At 34.9% G+C, this 20,268-nt stretch overlaps 1 protein-coding gene across 1 annotated transcript in view; it reads right to left on the bottom strand.

Moving 5' to 3' along the window:
* Nucleotides 1-5,724: 5,724 nt before the first annotated feature.
* The window catches only part of LOC113054437 (beta-1,3-glucosyltransferase-like), a 42,822-nt gene continuing 28,278 nt past the window's right edge, over nucleotides 5,725-20,268 (bottom strand). The window contains exons 15-16 of the mRNA XM_026219988.1: nucleotides 7,834-7,978; nucleotides 5,725-7,044 (exon numbers count right to left, since the gene is read on the bottom strand). Coding sequence (XP_026075773.1) covers nucleotides 6,883-7,044; nucleotides 7,834-7,978 — 307 coding nt within the window. The 3' untranslated portion in view covers nucleotides 5,725-6,882. The remainder of the gene's footprint in view (nucleotides 7,045-7,833; nucleotides 7,979-20,268) is intronic.

The raw sequence follows: 20,268 nt of genomic DNA, 5'->3' as shown, positions 1-20,268 counted from the left end.
AAACCCATCTGGTGGGTTTGCTGCCAAAAAACCCTTTTTTGTTGTTTTGTTATGTCTGCCCATAGAAACCAATCCTGTTTGAAGATCCAGTTGAGTCTGACAACTGAATATGATGGAATTTGTTTTTGGATGAGCAAGGAGGATTTAGATTTTTTAGGTTTTCTTTCCCCAAAACTCAACTAATATATGCAGTTCTCCCGCTGTGATCCTTGTAGAGTCATTGGCCACTCAAGCTCTGCTCCTCATCGCACTTTAGGACACACCTCCTCTTCCAGGCAGAACGTCTTTAGTTGATTGGAATTTCTTAATTGTTGCCCTAATGGTGCAAAAATTGAGATTTTCAATGCTTTAGCTATTTTCTACAGCCGCTTTCTATTTTGTGAAGATTAACAATCTTGCTCTGCCCATCTGAGCTATATTCTTTGGTTTTACTCCTTGTGATGGATTATTAAGGGAATTTGGCCTTTGTGTTCCTCATATTTATAATCCTGTGAAACAGGAAGTCATGACTGGACAATTTCATGCTCCTAAACTTTCATGCTCCGGAAATTCTGAAATATTTTACTAGGGGTGCCAATAATTGTGACCAACATACACAGGAGAATTTTCTTTTTTTATAATGTGAGTTTCCATCCACTTTCAATTGTTTTACTTGAAAGAAATTACATCCTTTTGTGAGTTTTTTGTATGTAAGATCAAAAAGATAAACAATGCAAATTTATTTTCACAGACACCTTTGCTCATATTTACCAAGAGTACATATATTCATGGCGGGCACAGTACAGTATATATATATATATATATATATATATATATATATATATATATATATATATATATATATATATATATATATATATATATTTATATTTATATATACACGTGTGTGTGTGTGTGTGTGTGTGTGTGTGCTATTGTTTTATGCACTAAACATTCAAACTTTGACCTTTGTAACAAAAACAGAAAACAGATTGTTTTTCAGAAACAATCAGTCAGGATTTAACTGCCATCAAACTTGAATAGTTTTTATCAATTGTCATTGGTGCAGTCAGGTCTGGTGAACACAGTGTACTGCATTGATAGCTCTTTAGCTGTCCAACTCGATAAAAATTTCCATTAAAGACTCCTAATGTGAATTTCACTTCAATCCTGAACCTTTTCATAGCACCTCATTAAACAGCATTTATAATGTCCTAATGAAGTGCATTAGCCTAAGCATTAGGGCCTGCTTCACAGAACTGGTGTGGTTTAGCATCATCAATCAGGTCCATCCTAACCTTTAAAGGATTAGTTAACTTCCAGAATCAAAATTCTGTCATCGTTAACTCACACTCCACTTGTTCCAAACCGGTATGTGTTTCTTTCGTCCACTGAACACAAACAAGGATATTTTGAAAAATGTTTGTGTGTGAATATTTGATGGGCACCACTGACTTTCATGGTAAACCAATTTTTTTTTCTTTCAAAATATCCTCTTTTGTGTTAAACAAAAGAAAGAAAGTAAAAGGTTTGGAACAAGGGGAGGGTGAGTTAATGATGACAGAATTTTCATTCTGGAAGTAAACTACTCTGTGTTTGAGCACAGAAGGTAAAAGTAATACACCAACGGCCAAATAAAAAGCCATTACATCCATCACCTCAGCCAACTTGTTATTTCTTGCATATAACTGATATTAAATATTCTCCTCATTAAAGCCTTGGCTTATAAACAACAGCTCAAAATGCTTGAGAGAGCTGGGAAAACGTGGCAGGGACTTAAGAACAAGGCAAGCTATAGGGTGCTCTTTGGTTTTCTGCAATGACACTGAAGCAAGAAAGTATGACCATTACTCTAAGTGCTGACATAAGCGCCCCACTCACCATGAAGGCCATATCAGAGGAAATAACTTTTTTAGACCTTCATTTAGGCTTGTACAGGGCAGGCTATTCCTGAGAATGCATCTGTGCATTTGTTCTAATAGGGTGAAAAACATTTACAAATATCACCTGCAAAGTGGCATCATGCCGGCTTAGAAACATCACCAAGGAGGGAAGGGAATCAAAGCCAAACTACTGTTCTGATGTCAAGCCTCCAAACAGAGGAGGAATGGATTTCACACACATCCACAGCCAAAAATCAATATGAGATGTTTGACATCTCTGAGGTATAAGTATTTTAAGCCATTCTAGACCTAATAAGGTTTTGAATAACTGCTGCAGTTCTGAATGACCCATTGTCTGCCTTTTTTGAGATGATTTCTTTTTTTCAAATGTACAAAGTCAGCAGAGAATTTGACGATTTAAAATGGATTAAATTCCAGTATTGATCTGTGTCTGATAATGGTGAAGTACTTTTCTATTTGTTCCCTCTGCAACTTTCGGAAGTAAATCCAATTTCTTGTAAAGATAACATTCCTTATATGTACACAGATAGCACAGCCATTTTACATATCTAAGGCATTTAAATCCTGTATAATAGTGTTTATATATATATATATATATATATATATATATATATATAATTTTTGTAATTTTCTATGAAGAAAGTATATGGCAAGCTCACATAAAACTACATTAGCACAGAGTACTACAATAACAAAAGCATCTCTTCTTTGGTCACGGTTTAACTATAGCATTACCAATTCTATAAAAAAAAAATTAAAAGCAAAAATAATTTTAAACATATTAAACAAAAACCAAAAAAATCAATAGATGACTAAACGTTATGTGCTTCGCTTCCATCAAGTTTAATTAGACATGTTTATAGCCATTTAACAAGTTTAAGAGGCATTGGACTCAAATGCATGAAAAAAATTGCTATTTAAATGATAGGACTGATTCAATTGAGAAAAGTTAAAACAGCTGAATCCTAAGGCTTTCTATTCATGACAGTATTTTTTCTACTCTCCATGGAACATTTTAGTATTATCATATACAGAGCAGCAAGAGAAGCACAAAAACCTTGAGAAACTTTGAAAATAGGCAAAACCCTCAAGAGCCGTTTGAATAAAATCAGAAAGTATCTCAACAAGAGTGCAGGTCTGGGAGTTTTTCCTTGTTATAAATGTGGTCGTCTTTCTTACAACAGAAACGGAGTTCAGCACTCTTGATGTGAGTGACTTTGCACGTGTAAGCTCAAATACTGAATGATGCCCAAAACACATCCTAGTTTCTTTAAGCTTCTTTCCCTGGGTCCACTGATCAAACATATCATAAGTAAAAGAACAAATCCATTTCCAGAACAGAAATGCTAACGTTTACATTTAAATCTCCTTCGATGCATGTACATATCATCTAGCAATGGTTATAACAATGAACAAGGATGTTCTAGGTTCAAAAGAAGAGAAAGAATAGGCTCCTCAGTCAAGTCAATGGAGATTTGCCAGGGTGAATAATGGTGCTTCTAAAGAGTCACATTGTAGCAAACTGAATCCTAAAGGAAATGCTGCCAAGGTATCGGAGCAAAATCTTCTGTCTTAAGGGGAGGGACAAGAAGTTTCCCTTCTTCAGAGAAGCACACTGACTGTCCCTAGATTTAACAGAAAAAATACGAAAAGAAAGAAAAGAAAACACAGATGGACCACAGACCTCCTCGCATGAACACTGTTGAGGTTGGTGGTGTTAATGAGTGACAGATACGTATATCCTTGAATAATTCAGAAGGTGCACTGTAAAAAAAAAGCTAGCACAAGATATTTTTCCTCTTTTACTGATATAAATATATATAAACGTTTCATGCTATTTATAGTTCACTCAAAATAATTACACCTAATAAAAAAAGTTATATAAATAAATACAAATTAAAGTTTTAAATAAAATGTAATAAAATAAAATGATAACCAAACAACAACAAAAAATTAAATCTGCATTTCCAGTGCTTATTAGAGAATCTAGTCTTTGCATGAGGAGCACAATTTGTATCAGGGAAGTGAGCTGATGCCCAGGATAATCTTAAAATCAGTCATTTTGGTTCAGATGCTGCCTGAGCAGACAGAAGACTTAGCTCAGAGGATTTTGGAACAGAGATCAAGTCTCCACTCTAGAGATTGTTAGTAGTCCAGGAGGGAAATACATTATGTTTTAACTATAATCAATTTTATACCATTTCTAAACAGAAAAAGTAATAATAAATGTGCCTTAAGGGTCATTATGCATGTTATCTATTTCTTGGTGTTCTCCATAATTTCCATGGGGCTTTGAAAGTTTACTTAATTCTTCTCTTCATTGTTCTAGTGTTGCTGTTTTTTTTTTCATTGCCAAGTTTTTCTGCTATCAATGAGCTGGCACTGAAAAAGACGAGGACTATATTCGCTTTGACCAGCCAAATGATCTCTGAGCTAAGGAGCCAAGTAGAAAGTTCAGGATTAGCCTTAAAGAGTTAGTTAAACCATAAATGAAAATTAGGCTGCATTTTACTCACCCCAGAGGCATCCTAGGTGTATATGACTTTCATCTTTCAGACAAGAGTTATTATAAAAATGTCTTTGATCTTTCAAGCTCTATCATTGCAGTCAGCGGGTGTTGCATTGCTTCAATCAGAAAGATTTTTAAAATAAAAAAACTGCTGTGTTTACAACAGTGAGCACAAGTTCGATTCAAGTGATTAATAGTTTTGAATATGGATATTTCTTACAAAATTGCATCAATTCACTACAGGAGGCCTCTTTTCACCCCATGAAACACTTTTTTTTGGATGGGCACTTTTTATTTAACTTCTTTTGGAGCAATGCAACACCCGCTGACTGCAATGATAGAGCTTGAAAGATCAAAGACATTTTTTATAATAACTCTGACTGGATTTGTCTGACCGATGAAAGTCATATACACCTTGGATGCCTCAGGGATGAGTAAAACGCAGCCTAATTTTCATTTTTGGGTGAAATAACCATTTAAGATGCCTGGGTAGTTTCTGTGAAGAAACTTTCTGCTGTCCAACAAACCTTTTTGTGTTTGTGATGTAAAAGGTAAAAAGCAAGCCAGGCTTTCTATACAAAGTAGAAAATAACTAAATTAATTATTATTTTCTCCATACATTTAGACTGTAAGAGTCCTTTAGTTTAATACTGGAAAAATGTATATAATAATCAACAAACAGGTCTTAAACTGCATTTTCCTGATGTCTGTCCAAGTGTTCAGAATAATGAAGTTATTAAGATGAGCATGTTGAAAGCACAGAATTAGAAACATTGATTCATTACTGGAATAAATGACGAGTCCTGTTTACAGGGTTTCTGCAGGTTTTATGATGGTAAATTTAAGACTTTTTAAAAGACATTTTAAAGACCAACTAAATAAAATGTAAGGAACAAAACAAGAGTACGTTTTCAAAATGTAAATCTCCATGGATAACATTTAGATGTAATAACACGTTACTTTCATTCTTTCCTTTTACAAAAAAATAGTTTAAGGTTATCAAATATCTATGCATCCAACCGCTAGATTATGGAAATAACCTTAATCATAAATACATGTAAAAAGTTATATTCTATTCTATTCTATTTTTTTTTGTTTTAAAGTGCAAATGTCTAAAGATTCTTAAATCAAGATTCATTCATTTTAACTTGAAAAGTAATATTAATACTAGTTATTAATAATATTAAGACTTTTTTTGTTTCTGTTTTTTTCATTATTTTGCAAGTAACTGTATCTTGATTTAAAGATATTTAGATATTTGTATTGGAAAACAAGTAAATAATACTTAAAAAAATATATATTTTTTTTTTTGCAGTGCATGCAATATTTAATGTTATATCTGAATTAAGGACTTTCTTCTCCAATTTAATTTGTGGAAGGGAGAATTCAGGTGCTCCGTATCACTGCGCCTCTTCAGTCATTTTTAAGCTAAATGCTAACAGTCTAATCAGATTCAATGATCCATGCCAAGCTAAGCTAAAAGTGCTATACCAGACGCAGAGATCGGCTGAATGGATTCAAGAACTGTTTAACACTATGGGAGTTGGAAAATGTGCCTATTTTTTATTTATTTTTTTAAGTTCCATTAAAATAAGACAAAGACAAAAAATCCCAAGATAAATAATTTATTAAGACAGTACAATTTAGACAAATGATGCCTCTTGGGATTTTGTGTGTTTGGGATTTTGCTAGTTTGTTTTGATCAACTCTCCAAACCATGCATGGAATATTGTGTCCCTGGGCATCCTGTTGATTGCACTGCAGCATGCTTGTAAACATTTTGCGCAGTCACAGTCCAGTCAAGAAGAGGTCACTTTTACTTTCCATTTGAACTTTATCTTTTTTATTTCAGTAGTTTTAATTAGGATTATGAAATAGACAGAGGGGTTGAAATGTAATATAGTTTATCTGTGCTTGTATTGATACTTTTCTGAGTTTTACGGTAGTTCACATGCTCTTAAATCCCTCTGCCTTTACACATGCATAGAGGCTGCATTATATTGATGTATCACATTGTAAACGGTGCATAAGTATCTCAGTTTACTTTATTGTAGAACAGATAAAGTGGTTTATGTGTACTGTACCAGTATATTTAACTCTAAATAAGAAAGGGAACAAGATTTAAGCTTCTATTTCAATGATCAAATTCAACAATCTGTGTAATACGACTGAAGAATAGAAAATACATCTGAATGCATACTGTTTAACCACAACTTCCATGCTTAACAGCATCATCACAATAAGACATTTTCTTACTGAAACCATGTTCGCAACCTTTACTTCTTTTATACGAGATATTTCTGAGTTTCTGAACAAAATATTCAACAAGAAAAAAGTGGGCTGGAAATTCACCAGACTGTGATTTTAATTTCTGGTATGATAACAAATTAATTTGTTTAAAATAAGAGGAATTTTGCGATTGCATGGTGTCTTTAAATGCTGCTAGAGTATCACCTTATTAAATACACACACTCACTCCATAAGCTCCTTCTACAGCTCCTCTCTTGTCTTTGTGAGTGAGTGAGCTCTGCTGTTGTTGGGCTCTGCAAGCCAGTGCTGGTAGACGGCCACAGGGTTGATGTTCCAGTGTTTGTGGAAGGAGATTGGGCTTTGTCGTGCTAGAAGCTCTTTCACATAATCCTGTGGACGAGCCTTTGGTGAGAAAGGAGACCATGTGATTAAACCAGCAGTTTCACAGAGCTCATATATAAAAGACTGCATATGCAACATAAACCAGTCAGCTTGTGCCAGATAGTTTAACACTGTCAATATCATCAGTTTGCGTTAAAAACCCATCAGCCTGCATCATCTAGAGTTTTATGACAGAACTTGGCATTTATAATGTTACCAAGAAATCACAACTTTTTTCAGGTTTGATAAACAAATTGAGCACTAAATCTGCATTTTAGAATTATTTCTGAAGAATCATGTGACACTGAGGACTGGAGTAAAGACTTGAAAATTCAGATTTGTCACAGAAATAAATTACATTACATTATATTAAAGCAAAACATTTATTTTAAATGAATATAATGCTTCTCAATATTACTGTTTTACTGTATTTTTAATCAAATAAACACAGCCTTGAGAAGCATTTCTTTCAAAAACATCTTACAAACCTCAAATCTTTTAAAAGCTAATGCATGTCTGGCAAGATTATCAATGAATAATTTATTACTTATTACTCATATAAGCACATAAGAGGTTCTGGGTCTTGGGGATGCAAACCAAAATATAAATGAATCTGTCTGCCTGTACCTTCAATTCTGCTGTGAAATAAATTCAGGATTGCTCTCTACATTTGTACCCACAGGTTTCATCTTAATTACTGCTCTGCTTGGGTGCCAAAAGCATCATTTACTTGTGTTTTTGTGGCTATAGAGCAGCACACAAGAAGAGAACATGCAAGAAGAGTTGTTGGTCTGTGGGTATGTATGCTACCTGATGGAAAAGTGGGCTGTGAGTGACCGGGACCCCCAGTGTAGTCAGACACATCCCCAGCACCATGTCATCGGGGGCATCCGAACTGCGGCAGCCACAGCCACCTGCCAAAATATTCTGCACTGCTACTCTACTGAACACCATCCTGTAAGAATGTAAAAAGAAATATAGCTGCAAGCAGCGATGGCGGGCTCAAGCCACCAATGCCATCGCCACCCCGGTGGCATCAGGTAAACTGTGCCCAGCGGGCACATGCATTCACAATATCCCTCTGGCAGTGAGGTTTTAAAGAATATGGCAGTTAAAGGGTTAATTCGAATCATCTAGACTTTAAAATCACATTCACAGAACAATATATATATATATATATAAAACTTTAGTAACACTTTACAATAAGATTCCATTTATAAACATTGTGTTAACATGAACTATATTTATATATCATTCATTCATGTCAGTTAATATTCCAAACTTAAACATTAAAACATTGTTTTATTGTGATTTTTTTCCAAGCACATTTTACCAATTCCAAACCATATCAATCTTAATAACTACCATTACTTTTTATTTAATCATTTATGAGTGCTATACAATACTCCAGGAAAGCTGGAAGAGAAAAACAGGTCAAGAAGAACTGACAAAAGAATTGCAAAAGAATTAGGAATTAATGTGAAGATTAATTTTTAGTCAATTCTGCAAGACAGACTTTCAGGAAAGAAGGTGGAATAAAAATGAGCTCCTAAATCTTAATCCCGGATTCTGGAAGATATATTCCTCAAACCATCGGACAAGAGGAGGTGGTGCTGGTCCTTCACGAGTCACTCTAATCTGTTCATTAAGCCTATATATAAAGTCTTAATATATAGTATTTCACAATACTTCATGGTATTCTAATTAAATAATTTTTTGGGAATCTTAGATCTCTCAGAACCTGACACATTGTAATTCTGAGACTCCAGGAAAGTGGCAGTTCTGTAAAATGTTGGTGCTGGAGACTAAATGTTTCCTGATAGTTTCACACCTAATTCACTTAACACACACACACACACACACACACACACACATTAACCACAGTGACTGAGGGACAGAGTGACATCAGATGTATGATAGTTTTTTAATTTTCTATCATCCATATAATGTTGTATAGTCATGCAACTATGCATATTTCCTCAGAATGACTGGTCTTCTATGTGTAAATTTTTTTGAAGTGTTTAGAAGCTGCACTTTAAAAAAATAAAAGACATTTACTGGTTCCTTTTTTACTGTTATTTCAAAAAATCACCACGACAAAACCATTCAAGCTATCCAAAATTCATTCGCACCTGTTCTGTAAGATAAATTCTTTAAACAGTGGTAAAAGAGGATGTGGTGCTGAACCTTCAAGAGTCACTCAAAACGTATCTGTCCATAAAGCTTATAAAGAATTATTCTTAATATACAGTTCACAATACTTCAGCTTGTTATTCTAATTAAGTGAGGGTCATTTTATCAGTAAAATACATAAAATACATATTATTTTTCTTTGAAAGATTTCTATAAATGATTTAAATCATACTTGTTTTACAATAATTATTTAAAAGTATTCCTATAGCTCCATCTGGTGGCCATTATTGGTAGTAAGAATTGCAAGCTTGATTTATAAGTTATGATAGTTTTAATTTTATGCTGGCTCTTGAAAATGATAAAGCTATGAAGCTTACTGTGCTTCCTTCAAATGATGACTTCTACGTATATAAAAAATTATGAAGAGTTGGAATGAAAAATTTTAAAGATATAGTAAAATAACGATTGTATTTTTTTTTTTGTTACTTTAATAAATCGCTATGGCCACACCATTTAAGGTATCCTAAACCCATTCGCAATTTAACATCTTCAGTATATTAGCTTCATGTTAAAAAAGTTTGGTGTGAACTACTTGTGTCTTCTTGGAGGAGTATGAATTCATTTACAGGCTGATTTTATCATAAATCCACAATACAATTTCTGAGTTCTGTATCAATCTGTGTTGTTGTTTGTTTATTTTTATTTTTTTATTTTTCATAGGAAGATAACTGACCCTTTACTCTCCTTTTTAATAAATGTGCTTATAAACCAAGAACAAACTTTTTATAGCTGTATTTATAAACTGCTTACTACTGACTATTAATATTGGGACAAGGCTTTATAAAGCATGAACTGAATATTTACTTTTTGAGTTTGAAATTATTATTTGCAGCACAAATAAGGTTTTTTAGGATTTTTAAAAATCCCTAAAACTGTCAGAAAAGGATAAGGCCTTTAAGATTTCTATGTGAGTGGCTAAATGTATTTGTTTTTATAACTATAATGCATAAACTATGAAATTATACAAAATGTATAAAAATGTACAACAGTTATTGTTTTCCAATGTTTTTTATTTATTTATTTAATTTTTTTAATTTTATTTTATTTACATTTAAAAAAATTGGCCTACTGCAATCATTCTAAACAGCTTGAATAAAACCTGTTAATATTTATTATAGACCACTGTAACTGTGTATAATCTAACAAACAAGTTTATTATGAAAATAAAAGTGTACACCAGATAAATTGGACGATAAAGAAATTGCTAACAATTTAGTATAATAGAGCATGTTTTAGGTTTTTAGGCGTTTAGATGCAGAAATGGACAAATCAAATGTAAAATAAAATGTAATTGATTTAATTAAATATAGATTAATTGTTGTTAGAGCAAAATAATAAATAAATAAATAAATAAATAAATACGTTCACACATTAAAAAAAAGCAGCCAAGATGAATGAATTTAATTTTTTATATAGATTAAAATTGAAGACAGAAGCAGCTGGTATATGCGGTCACTTAATATTAAAATCCAGTAGATCCACTTCAGATTTATTTCTCAACAGTTTATGTTCACGTGGCTGTTTTCGTTTATATTCGCCAAGCTATTATGTGTTTTGAAATAATCTTGTCCGTGATGTGTTCGTTCGTACGACGAAAGCCAGAATCCTGCAGCTCAAGAGATATATGTTATTCTGCCAGTCACGCTTTCAAATAGTCTTTCACACTTAAACGGGTCACAAACACCTGCATTTAGCTCTTGTTGTGTTACAATGGGTTTATTGTGTGCATTTGTGGTAATATTTTATTTAAAAAAGCTCTTAAACAAGAATAAATTCGTTTGTTTTGAGCTCGACACTGTACGCCCTGATCGGAGGCAGTGATTTCATATAGGCAGCCACAAATATTTCATTTTCACACAAACAGTTCAAAAACATCTGAATTTAGCTCTTGGTGTGTTCTAATTGGTTGATTGTGTGATATCGCTGTAATAATTTATTTTTAAAAGCTTTAAAACAGGAATAAATTAGTTTTTTCTGAGCTCTTTACTCCAGACGCTCGTGATCACAGCGGTGATTCATCTCTCCTATTTCTCACGTATCTCTGGCCAGAAATAATTTATCCATGAGTCCTGAACCGGTAATAATCAGATATGTTGGTTTAGCTTGTCAGTGTGAATTAAATCTAAGTATTTATTTGTATTTTTAACCGATTTAAAAGTGAAAGTAAAAGTCCGGGAATTGAACCTGTAGGGGCGCAATTTCTCTCAGACAATGGAAGTCTGAAGCACATACTCAAACAGAGGGACAGAGTGAGATGAGATGTCTGACAGTTTTTTAATTTTCTGTTATCCATACAGTGTTGTAAAGTCGTGAAACTATCCATATTTACTCAGAATGACTTTTTTTCTGTATGAAAAAAGGTTTTGAAGTGTTTGGAATTTAAAAATGCAGGACAATTAATAATTCCATTTTTACTGTCATTTAAAAAAATCACCACGACAAAACCGTTCAAGCTATCCAAAATCCATTGGCAATTTAAGTTGTTTAAAATGTTTTGGCATCATGTAGACAAAGTTTGGTGTGTATAGTGTTACTCTCCTCTGAGCAGTATGCATTAATTCACAGCTAAATGTAAAAAAAAAATCCACATTCAAATCAAAATAGCTGACTTCCTGTTGATCGTAGCTGATGACTGTGAATTAGAAAGTTGTCCGTCTTGATAAGAACAATTTTTGTACCGAGTTTGGTGTCTGTAGCTAAAACTAACCCCCCCACTTTTGACAAAAGGTGGTGCTATAGAGTGCCTCTTCCACGCCCTTTTAAAAGCTTTTTCCATTGTCTAGCTATCAAGAATACTGATATGTGTTTTGAGTTTCATGTAAATCTGAGGTTGTTATCTGCCTCAAAATCACCATAACAGAATATTCAAGTTTGACACGTTGCCATGGCAACAATATATAAGATATCAATATCCCCACAACAGATTTACATCGGCCATGTTTTGACATTATTCTGATGAAGTTTGAAGCAAATCGAGTAAAAATAAGATGCTGAATTCAAAGCATTTTGAAAATGACTCACTTCCTGCTGCCAGTTGGTGGCGCTATAACGTTGACTCTTAATAGTCACATATATACGATCGGTATCATACATCGAAAAAACCGATGAAGTTTGATCAAACTCAGGCAATGTATGTGGATGTTATTAGGCATTTCCTGTTTCTCACTTTTTGCCCTAATTTCAACGCCTCGCCACGGGCAAACCGTTCGAGATATCAAAAATCCCCTCGCAATTTTTCTTCCCCAATGTCTTGAGATCATGTTCACCGAGTTTGGTGGCAAACAAGTAAAAAACCTATGACAAGTATATCAAATTCCAGAGCATGCTTTTTTTAAACAGCCATGAATTGCTGACTTCCTGTTGGGCGGAGCCTTTGACATAGAGCGCGAAAGTTGTTAAGCTCAATGAGATCTACAAGTGTACTGAGTTTCATATAAATATATGCAAGTGTGTGTGAGCTATGGTTCAAGATTTCTGACTGTGTTCCAGGGGGCGCTGTAGAGCCCCTGTGCCACGCCCGGGTCCCAGTCTCTGTGGCGTCCTAATGGCCGCAGATTCCAATGTGTGTGCCAATTTTCAAGAGTTTTTGAGCATGTTAAGGCCCCCAAAAACCCCCGGAAGGTTTAATAAAAAATAAAAAAAATAATAATAAATATAGCTGCAAGCAGCGATGTCGGGCTCAAGCCATCAGTGCAACGCCACCCCGGTGGCATCGGGAAAATTGTGCCCAGCGGGCATAAGCATTTACAGTAACCCTCTGATAATCAAGTTTTAAGGGATTACACACAGTTAAAGGGTTAATCCGACCAATCTAGACTTTGAAATCACATACACAGAACAATATATATAACTTTAGTAACACTTTATTTTACTATTTATAAAAAATGTATAAGGTGTGCATTGTAGCTGACACCTATATGAACACATTACAATTGTTTTGTGACTGCAAGTCTTTCTTCTCAAATGCTATTGAGCTTCAAATTTGCATTTGAGCCCATGTGTAAAAGTAGCATAATTTACATATGACTTACAGTTTGATGTAATAAATATTAAACATTCAAATTAATTGTGCATTATAGCTGTCACCTAGATGAACAATTACAGTTGTTTTTATGACTGTAAGTCATTCTCTTCAAATGCTACTGACGTTAGAAAAGTGTATAACAATATCACATGTAACTTTAGAGACGGTCCCTAAATTTGAGATTCTCGAATGGGAGAATGTTTGTGTGCATGTTTGTTTTTGTTTTTTTTGAGCAACTGGGATGGTGCCCCCTCTGGGAGTTGGTGCCCTACGAAGACTGCATACTCTGCATATAGGGAGAGGCGGTACTATCTGGAAGATATATTCCTCAAACCATCGTACAAGAGAAGGTGATGCTAGTCCTTCAAGAATCGCTCAAAACCTATTCAATTGTAGTTTCCTTTTTTTGCATCTTGAGATAAATATTTCTGAATTCTGAATCAAACTGGGTTGTGTTTATTTATTTATTTTATAAGACAACTGAGACTTTAATCTCCTTTGTAATATATGTGATTTTAAACCAAGAACAATTTATTTATAGATGTATTACTGCTTAATAATGACTATTCTTAAGGGAAAAGGCTTTATTATCATTAACTATTTACTAATGCTTAGCTAATGAGTGCAGTTATTATAAAGTGTTACCAATGCATTTACTAATGTTAACAAATTAATAATTTATTAGTGTTTTGTAATGATTTTAATGACCTATAAGCATTTGTGAAATAGTTTTGCTTGCATTGCAGCTTTATCTGTCAGTTGAAGAGTTTTACTGTTACATCCATGAGATTAATAAATGTCATGTCAAGTCACAGGTTGTCATAGGTCAGTATCAAATGAGTTTGAAATTATTATTTGCAGCACAAATAAGGATTCTTAGGATGTTTTTAAATCCCTAAAACTGTCAGAAAAGAATAAGGCCTGAGATATTTCTTAACCTGTAATGAAAGGGAAAAAAAAACCACCATTAGCAACAACAAAAACAATTACAATTTAAAATACAGATTTTTTTTCCTGATTATTAAAGGGATGATTAGGTCTCTCTCTCTCTCTCTCTCTGTCTCTCTCTCTCTGCCAGACAGCCCCTCCCTACAATCCACACACACTGTCAGTCACCAAAAATTCACAGTCACCAACCCCCTCACACTCCCCCTCCCTCTCCCCCTCCCTTTCCTCACACAGACAGAGTGGCCAGAGTGAGATCATGTCAGTTGAGAAGTCTGATAGTTTTCACATTTTCTTTTATCAATACAGTGTTGTAAAGTCGTGAAACTATGCATATTTCCTCAGAATGATTTGATCTCTGTATAAACAAATGCTTTGAAGTGTTTGGAAGCTGCAATTTAAACATACAAGACAATTAATGTTTCCCTTTTTACTGTCATTTCAAAAAATCACCACGACAAAACAGTTCAAGCTAACCAAAATCTGTTCGCAATTTAAGTTCCTCAATGTTTTTTCTTCATGTAGACAAAGTTTGGTGTGTATAGTGTACTTCCCCTGTGAGGAGTATTCATTAATTCACAAAATAATCTTCCCAAAAATCCATATTCAAATCAAAATAGCGGACTTCCTGTTGGTTGTAGCTTATGACTGTGAATTAGAAAGTTGTCCGTCTTGATAAGAACAATTTATGTACCAAGTTTGGTGTCTGTAGCTAAAACTAAATAAAATGCATTATTATTATTACTATTATTAGCTGTACACTTGATAAAAAATGTTCAATATAAACTTATGCAATTGTGTGTGTGTGTGTATATATATATATATTAGGGGTGTAACGGTTCACAAAATTCACGGTTCGGTTCGATACGATACACTGATGTCACGGTTCGGTTCGGTTCGGTTCGATACGTTTTAGATACAGCAAAATGTAAAAACATCTCAACTTTTCAGAATGCCGCAAGCGCACCGCGGGTCATGTGACAAGAACCAACCAATCAGCTTCATCCTTTCCCGTAACAACGTTGAGAGCTCAGCCAAGATGAAGGAACAGCTGATCATAGTTGTATATGGATTGCAATTTTGAAATAAATTCAGTAGCAGAGCTACGTCATTGTTGCTTAGCAAAGACAGACGCCTCAGGAGAAAGACGCGCTTAGCGTTTTCCATGCGTTTTTAGGCACGATATGTGAACGGCCCCTAAGGCGCTCGCTCACTCAGCACGCGCTGAAGGCTGGTTGCAAAATGTCTAATGCATTTAACAGACCAGAAATATAAGATCCTAAAATAACCAACAGGTCTGGTGTTTGGGTTGGATTCCCTGTAAGCTATAGTGTCTAAATGCTGCAGGGATAGTTTGCTGCGTGCATGTTTCTCCTTTTTTTCGTCTTTTCCCAGATAGTACTGACGCATATATCCCAGATATTCCCGCTGTTTTTTTTTTTTTTTTTTTTTGTAATCCCGCTGGTGTACCCTGTCATGTTGCAGATGCGACATACCGTTGTTTTTTTTATCCACCACTCTCTTGCCATCACCATTATAGCTTAAAGGGAATCCAAAGTGCACCCAAACACCAGACCTGTTGGTTATTGGAGGATCTTCTCATTTCTAGTCTGTTAAACGCATTGGCTATTTTGCAACGAGCCTTCAGCGCGTACTGAGTGAGCGAGCGCCTGCTGAGTAGCCTAACATAAACATATAAGATGGTGTTTTTTCTTCTTCGGGAGTGTCAGGGGCGTTGCCTGTTACGTTGTTTGGGTTATTGGGCTACCTTGTTGAACGCATATCATTATATTTCTTTCTCTCTCTTTTTTTTTTTTTTTCAAATATAATTAATTACTCCAACGAACCGTTCGGTATACATAATGCGTACCGCGTACCGAACCGAAAGCGTCGTACCGAACGGTTCAATACGAATACGCGTATCGTTACACCCCTAATATATATATATATATATATATATATATATATATATATATGTATATATATATATATATATATATATATATATATATATATATATATATATATATATATATATATATATATATATAAATTCAAGTGTACAGTTTTCTTTTATTGCATCTTGAAATAAATATTTATGAGTTCTGTGTTTGTTTATTTTATTTATTTTATTTTTTATTTTACATTTTTTTAGGAAGATTACAGCCTTTAATCTCCTCAAAATAAATGTGCATATAAACCATGAACAATTTAATTATAGCTGTATTTATAAAATGCTTACTAAAATATTAATTTTGGGAGAAGGCTATATAAAGCATGAACTGACTATTTACTAATGCTTAGCTAAGAATTGCAGCTATTATGAAGTGTTACCAATGCATTTACTAATGTTAACAATTGAGACATTATTTTAAAGTGTTACCAAATCCTTAAATAATGTAAAAATGTTTTGTTATGATTTCATTAACCTATAAGCATTTGTGAAATAGTTCTGCTTGCATTACAGCTTAGTCTTCATCTGTGAGCTGAACAGTTTTACTGTTACATCCTTGAGATTATGTAAATTAAAATAAATGTCATGTCACAGGGTGTCAGAGGTCAGTATCAAATGAGTTTGAAATTATTATTTGCAGCACAAATAAGTTTTTTTAGGATTTTTTTTAATCCCTGAAACTGTCAGAAAAGGATAAGGCCTAAGATATTTCTTAAGCTGTAATGAAAACAGCACAATTAGCAACAACAACAAAAAAATAACAATTTAAAAAACAGTTTTTTTTTTCTGGTGATTAAAGAGATGTTTAAGTCTCTCTCTCTCTCTCTCTCTCTGTCTGTCTGCCACTCAGCTCACACCCCTCCCCCACTCACACTCACACACACACACAGTCAGCACTCATTACATTCCTCAAACAGAGTGACAGAGTGAGATCAGATGTCTGACAGTTTTTTAATTTTCTTTTAATCATACAGTGCTGTAAAGTCATGAAACTATGCATATTTCCTCAGAATCACTGGTTTTCTAAATGAAAAATGTTTTTTAAAGGTTTGGGAGCTGCAATTTAAAAATAGAAGACGATTAATGTTTCACTTTTTACTGTCATTTCAAAAAATCACCACGACAAAACCGTTCAAGCTAACCAAAATCTGTTCGCAATTTAAGTTCCTCGATGTTTTTTCTTCATGTAGACAAAGTTTTGTGTGTATAGTGTACTTCCCCTGTGAGGAGTATTCATTAATTTTACAACTGTAAAATCTCAAAAATACACATTCAAATCAAAATAGCCGACTTCCTGTTGATCGTAGCTTATGACTGCGAATGAGAAAGTTGTCCGTCTTGATAAGAACAATTTATGTACCAAGTTTGGTGTCTGTAGCTAAAACTAACCCCCCCACTTTTGACAAAAGGTGGCGCTATAGAGTGCCTCTTCCACGCCCTTTTCAAAGCTTTTGCCATGGTTTAGCTATCTTTAATACTGATATCTGTTTCGAGTTTCATGTAAATCTGAGCTTGTTGTCTGCCTAAAAATCACCAGAACAGAACATTCAAGTTTGACACGTTGCCATGGCAACACTATATTAGATATCAATATCCCCACAACAGATTTTCTTCGGCCGTGTTTTGTCATTATTCTGATGAAGTTTGAAGCAAATCAAGTAAAAATAAGATGCTGAATTCAAAGCGTTTTGAAAATGATTCACTTCCTGCTGCCAGTTGGTGGCGCTATAACTTTGACTCCTAATAGTCACATATATACGATCGGTATCATACAACGAACAAACAAATTAAGTTTGATCAAATTCAGGAAATGTATGTGGATGTTATTAGACATTTCCTGTTTCTCATTTCTCGCCATAATTTCAACGCCTCGCCACGGGCAAACCGTTCGAGATATCAAAAATCTCTTCGCAATTTAGCATCCCCAATGTCTTGAGATCGTGTTCACCGAGTTTTGTGGTGAACGGGTGGAGTTCCTCAGAGGAGTATATCAAATTCCAGAGCATGTGTTTTTCATAAAACCCTAAATAGCCAACTTCCTGTTGGGCGGAGCTTATGACATGCAGTGTGAAAGTTGTTTGGTTTGATGAGTTATATATATGTACCAAGTTTCATATGTATACGTGCAAGTATGCATGATATATGGCCCTCAGTACTACAGGGGGCGCTGTAGAGCCCCTGTGCCACGCCCGTGTATCAGACTCTGCCCGGCCCTAATGGCCGCAGGTTCCAAGGTGTGTGCCAATTTTCAAGAGTTTTTGAGTATGTTAAGGACCCCAAAAGCCCCCGAAACCTTGGAAAAAAATTAGAAGAATAAAGAAAAAAAAAAAAAAAAAAAATAATCCTAAGGAAAACAATAGGGCTCTCGCCCTCCAGGCTTGAGCCCTAATAACAATTTAAAATACAGATTTTTTTTTTCCTGATTATTAAAGGGATGATTAGGTCTCTCTGTCTCTCTCTCTCTGCCAGACAGCCCCTCCCTACAGTCCACACACACTGTCACAGTCACCAACCCCCTCACACTCCCCCTCCCTCTCCCCCTCCCTTCCCTCACACAGACAGGGTGGCCAGAGTGAGATCATGTCAGTTGAGAAGTCTGACAGTTTTTTAATTTTCTTTTATCCATACAGTGTTGTAAAGTCGTGAAACTATGCATATTTCCTCAGAATGATTTGATCTTTGTATAAAAAAATGCTTTGAAGTGTTTGGAAGCTGCAATTTAAACATACAAGACAATTAATGTTTCCCTTTTTACTGTCATTTCAAAAATTCACCACGACAAAACCGTTCAAGCTAACCAAAATCCGTTCGCAATTTAAGTTCCTCAATGGTTTTTCTTCATGTAGACAAAGTTTGGTGTGTATAGTGTACTTCCCCTGTGAGGAGTATGCATTAAATCAGAGCTCAATTTAAATATTCAAATCAAAATAGCCGACTTCCTGTTGGTCGTAGCTGATGACTGTGAATTAGAAAGTTGTCCGTCTTGAAAAGAACAATTTATGTACCAAGTTTGGTGTCTGTAGCTAAAACTAACCCCCCCACTTTTGACAAAAGGTGGCGCTATAGAGTGCCTCCTTCACGCCCTTTTAAAAGCTTTTGCCATTGTCTAGCTATCACTAATACTGATATGTGTTTTGAGTTTTATGTAAATCTGAGCTTGTTGTCTGCCTCAAACTCACCATAACAGAACATTCAAGTTTGACACGTTGCCATGGCAACACTATATCAGATATCAATATCCCCACAACAGATTTACATCGGCCGTGTTTTGTCATTATTCTGATGAAGTTTTAAGTAAATAGAGTAAAAATAAGATGCTGAATTCAAAGCATTTGGAAAATGGCACACTTCCTGCTGCCAGTTGGTGGCGCTATAATGTTGACTCTTAATAGTCACATATATACGATCAGTATCATACAACGAACAAACCAATGAAGTTTGATCAAATTCAGGAAATGTATGTGGATGTTATTAGACATTTCCTGTTTCTCATTTCTCGCCATAATTTCAACGCCTCGCCACGGGCAAACCGTTCGAGATATCAAAAATCCCCTCGCAATTTTCCATCCCCAATGTCTTGAGATCATGTTGACCGAGTTTGGTGGCAATCAAGTAAAAGACCTATGACAAGTATATCAAATTCCAGAGCATGCTTTTTATAAACAGCCCTAAATAGCTGACTTCCTGTTGGGCGGAGCCTATGACATAGAGTGCGAAAGTTGCTCGGCTCAATGAGATCTATAAGTGTACTGAGTTTCATATAAATACATGAAAGTGTGTGTGAGCTATGGTTCAAGATTTCTGACTGTGTTCCAGGGGGCGCTGTAGAGTCCCTGTGCCACGCCCGGGTCCCAGTCTCTGTGGCGTCCTGATGGCCGCAGATTCCAATGTGTGTGCCAATTTTCAAGAGTTTTTGAGCATGTTAAGGCCTCCAAAAACCCCCGGAAGGTTTAATAAAAAATAAAAAAAATAATAATAAGAAGAAGAATAATCCTTAGAAGAACAATAGGGCTCTTCGCCCCTTCGGGCTTGAGCCCTAATAATAAGAAAAAGAATAATCCTTAGGGGAACAATAGGGCTCTTCGCCCCTTCGGGCTTGAGCCCTAATTAAATAGTTCTAGGGGACATC

This window comes from Carassius auratus, chromosome 35 (genome assembly GCF_003368295.1).
Source record: "Carassius auratus strain Wakin chromosome 35, ASM336829v1, whole genome shotgun sequence".
In the NCBI taxonomy this organism is placed as follows: Eukaryota; Metazoa; Chordata; class Actinopteri; order Cypriniformes; family Cyprinidae; genus Carassius; species Carassius auratus.
This window is presented reverse-complemented; position numbering and strand designations above follow the sequence as displayed.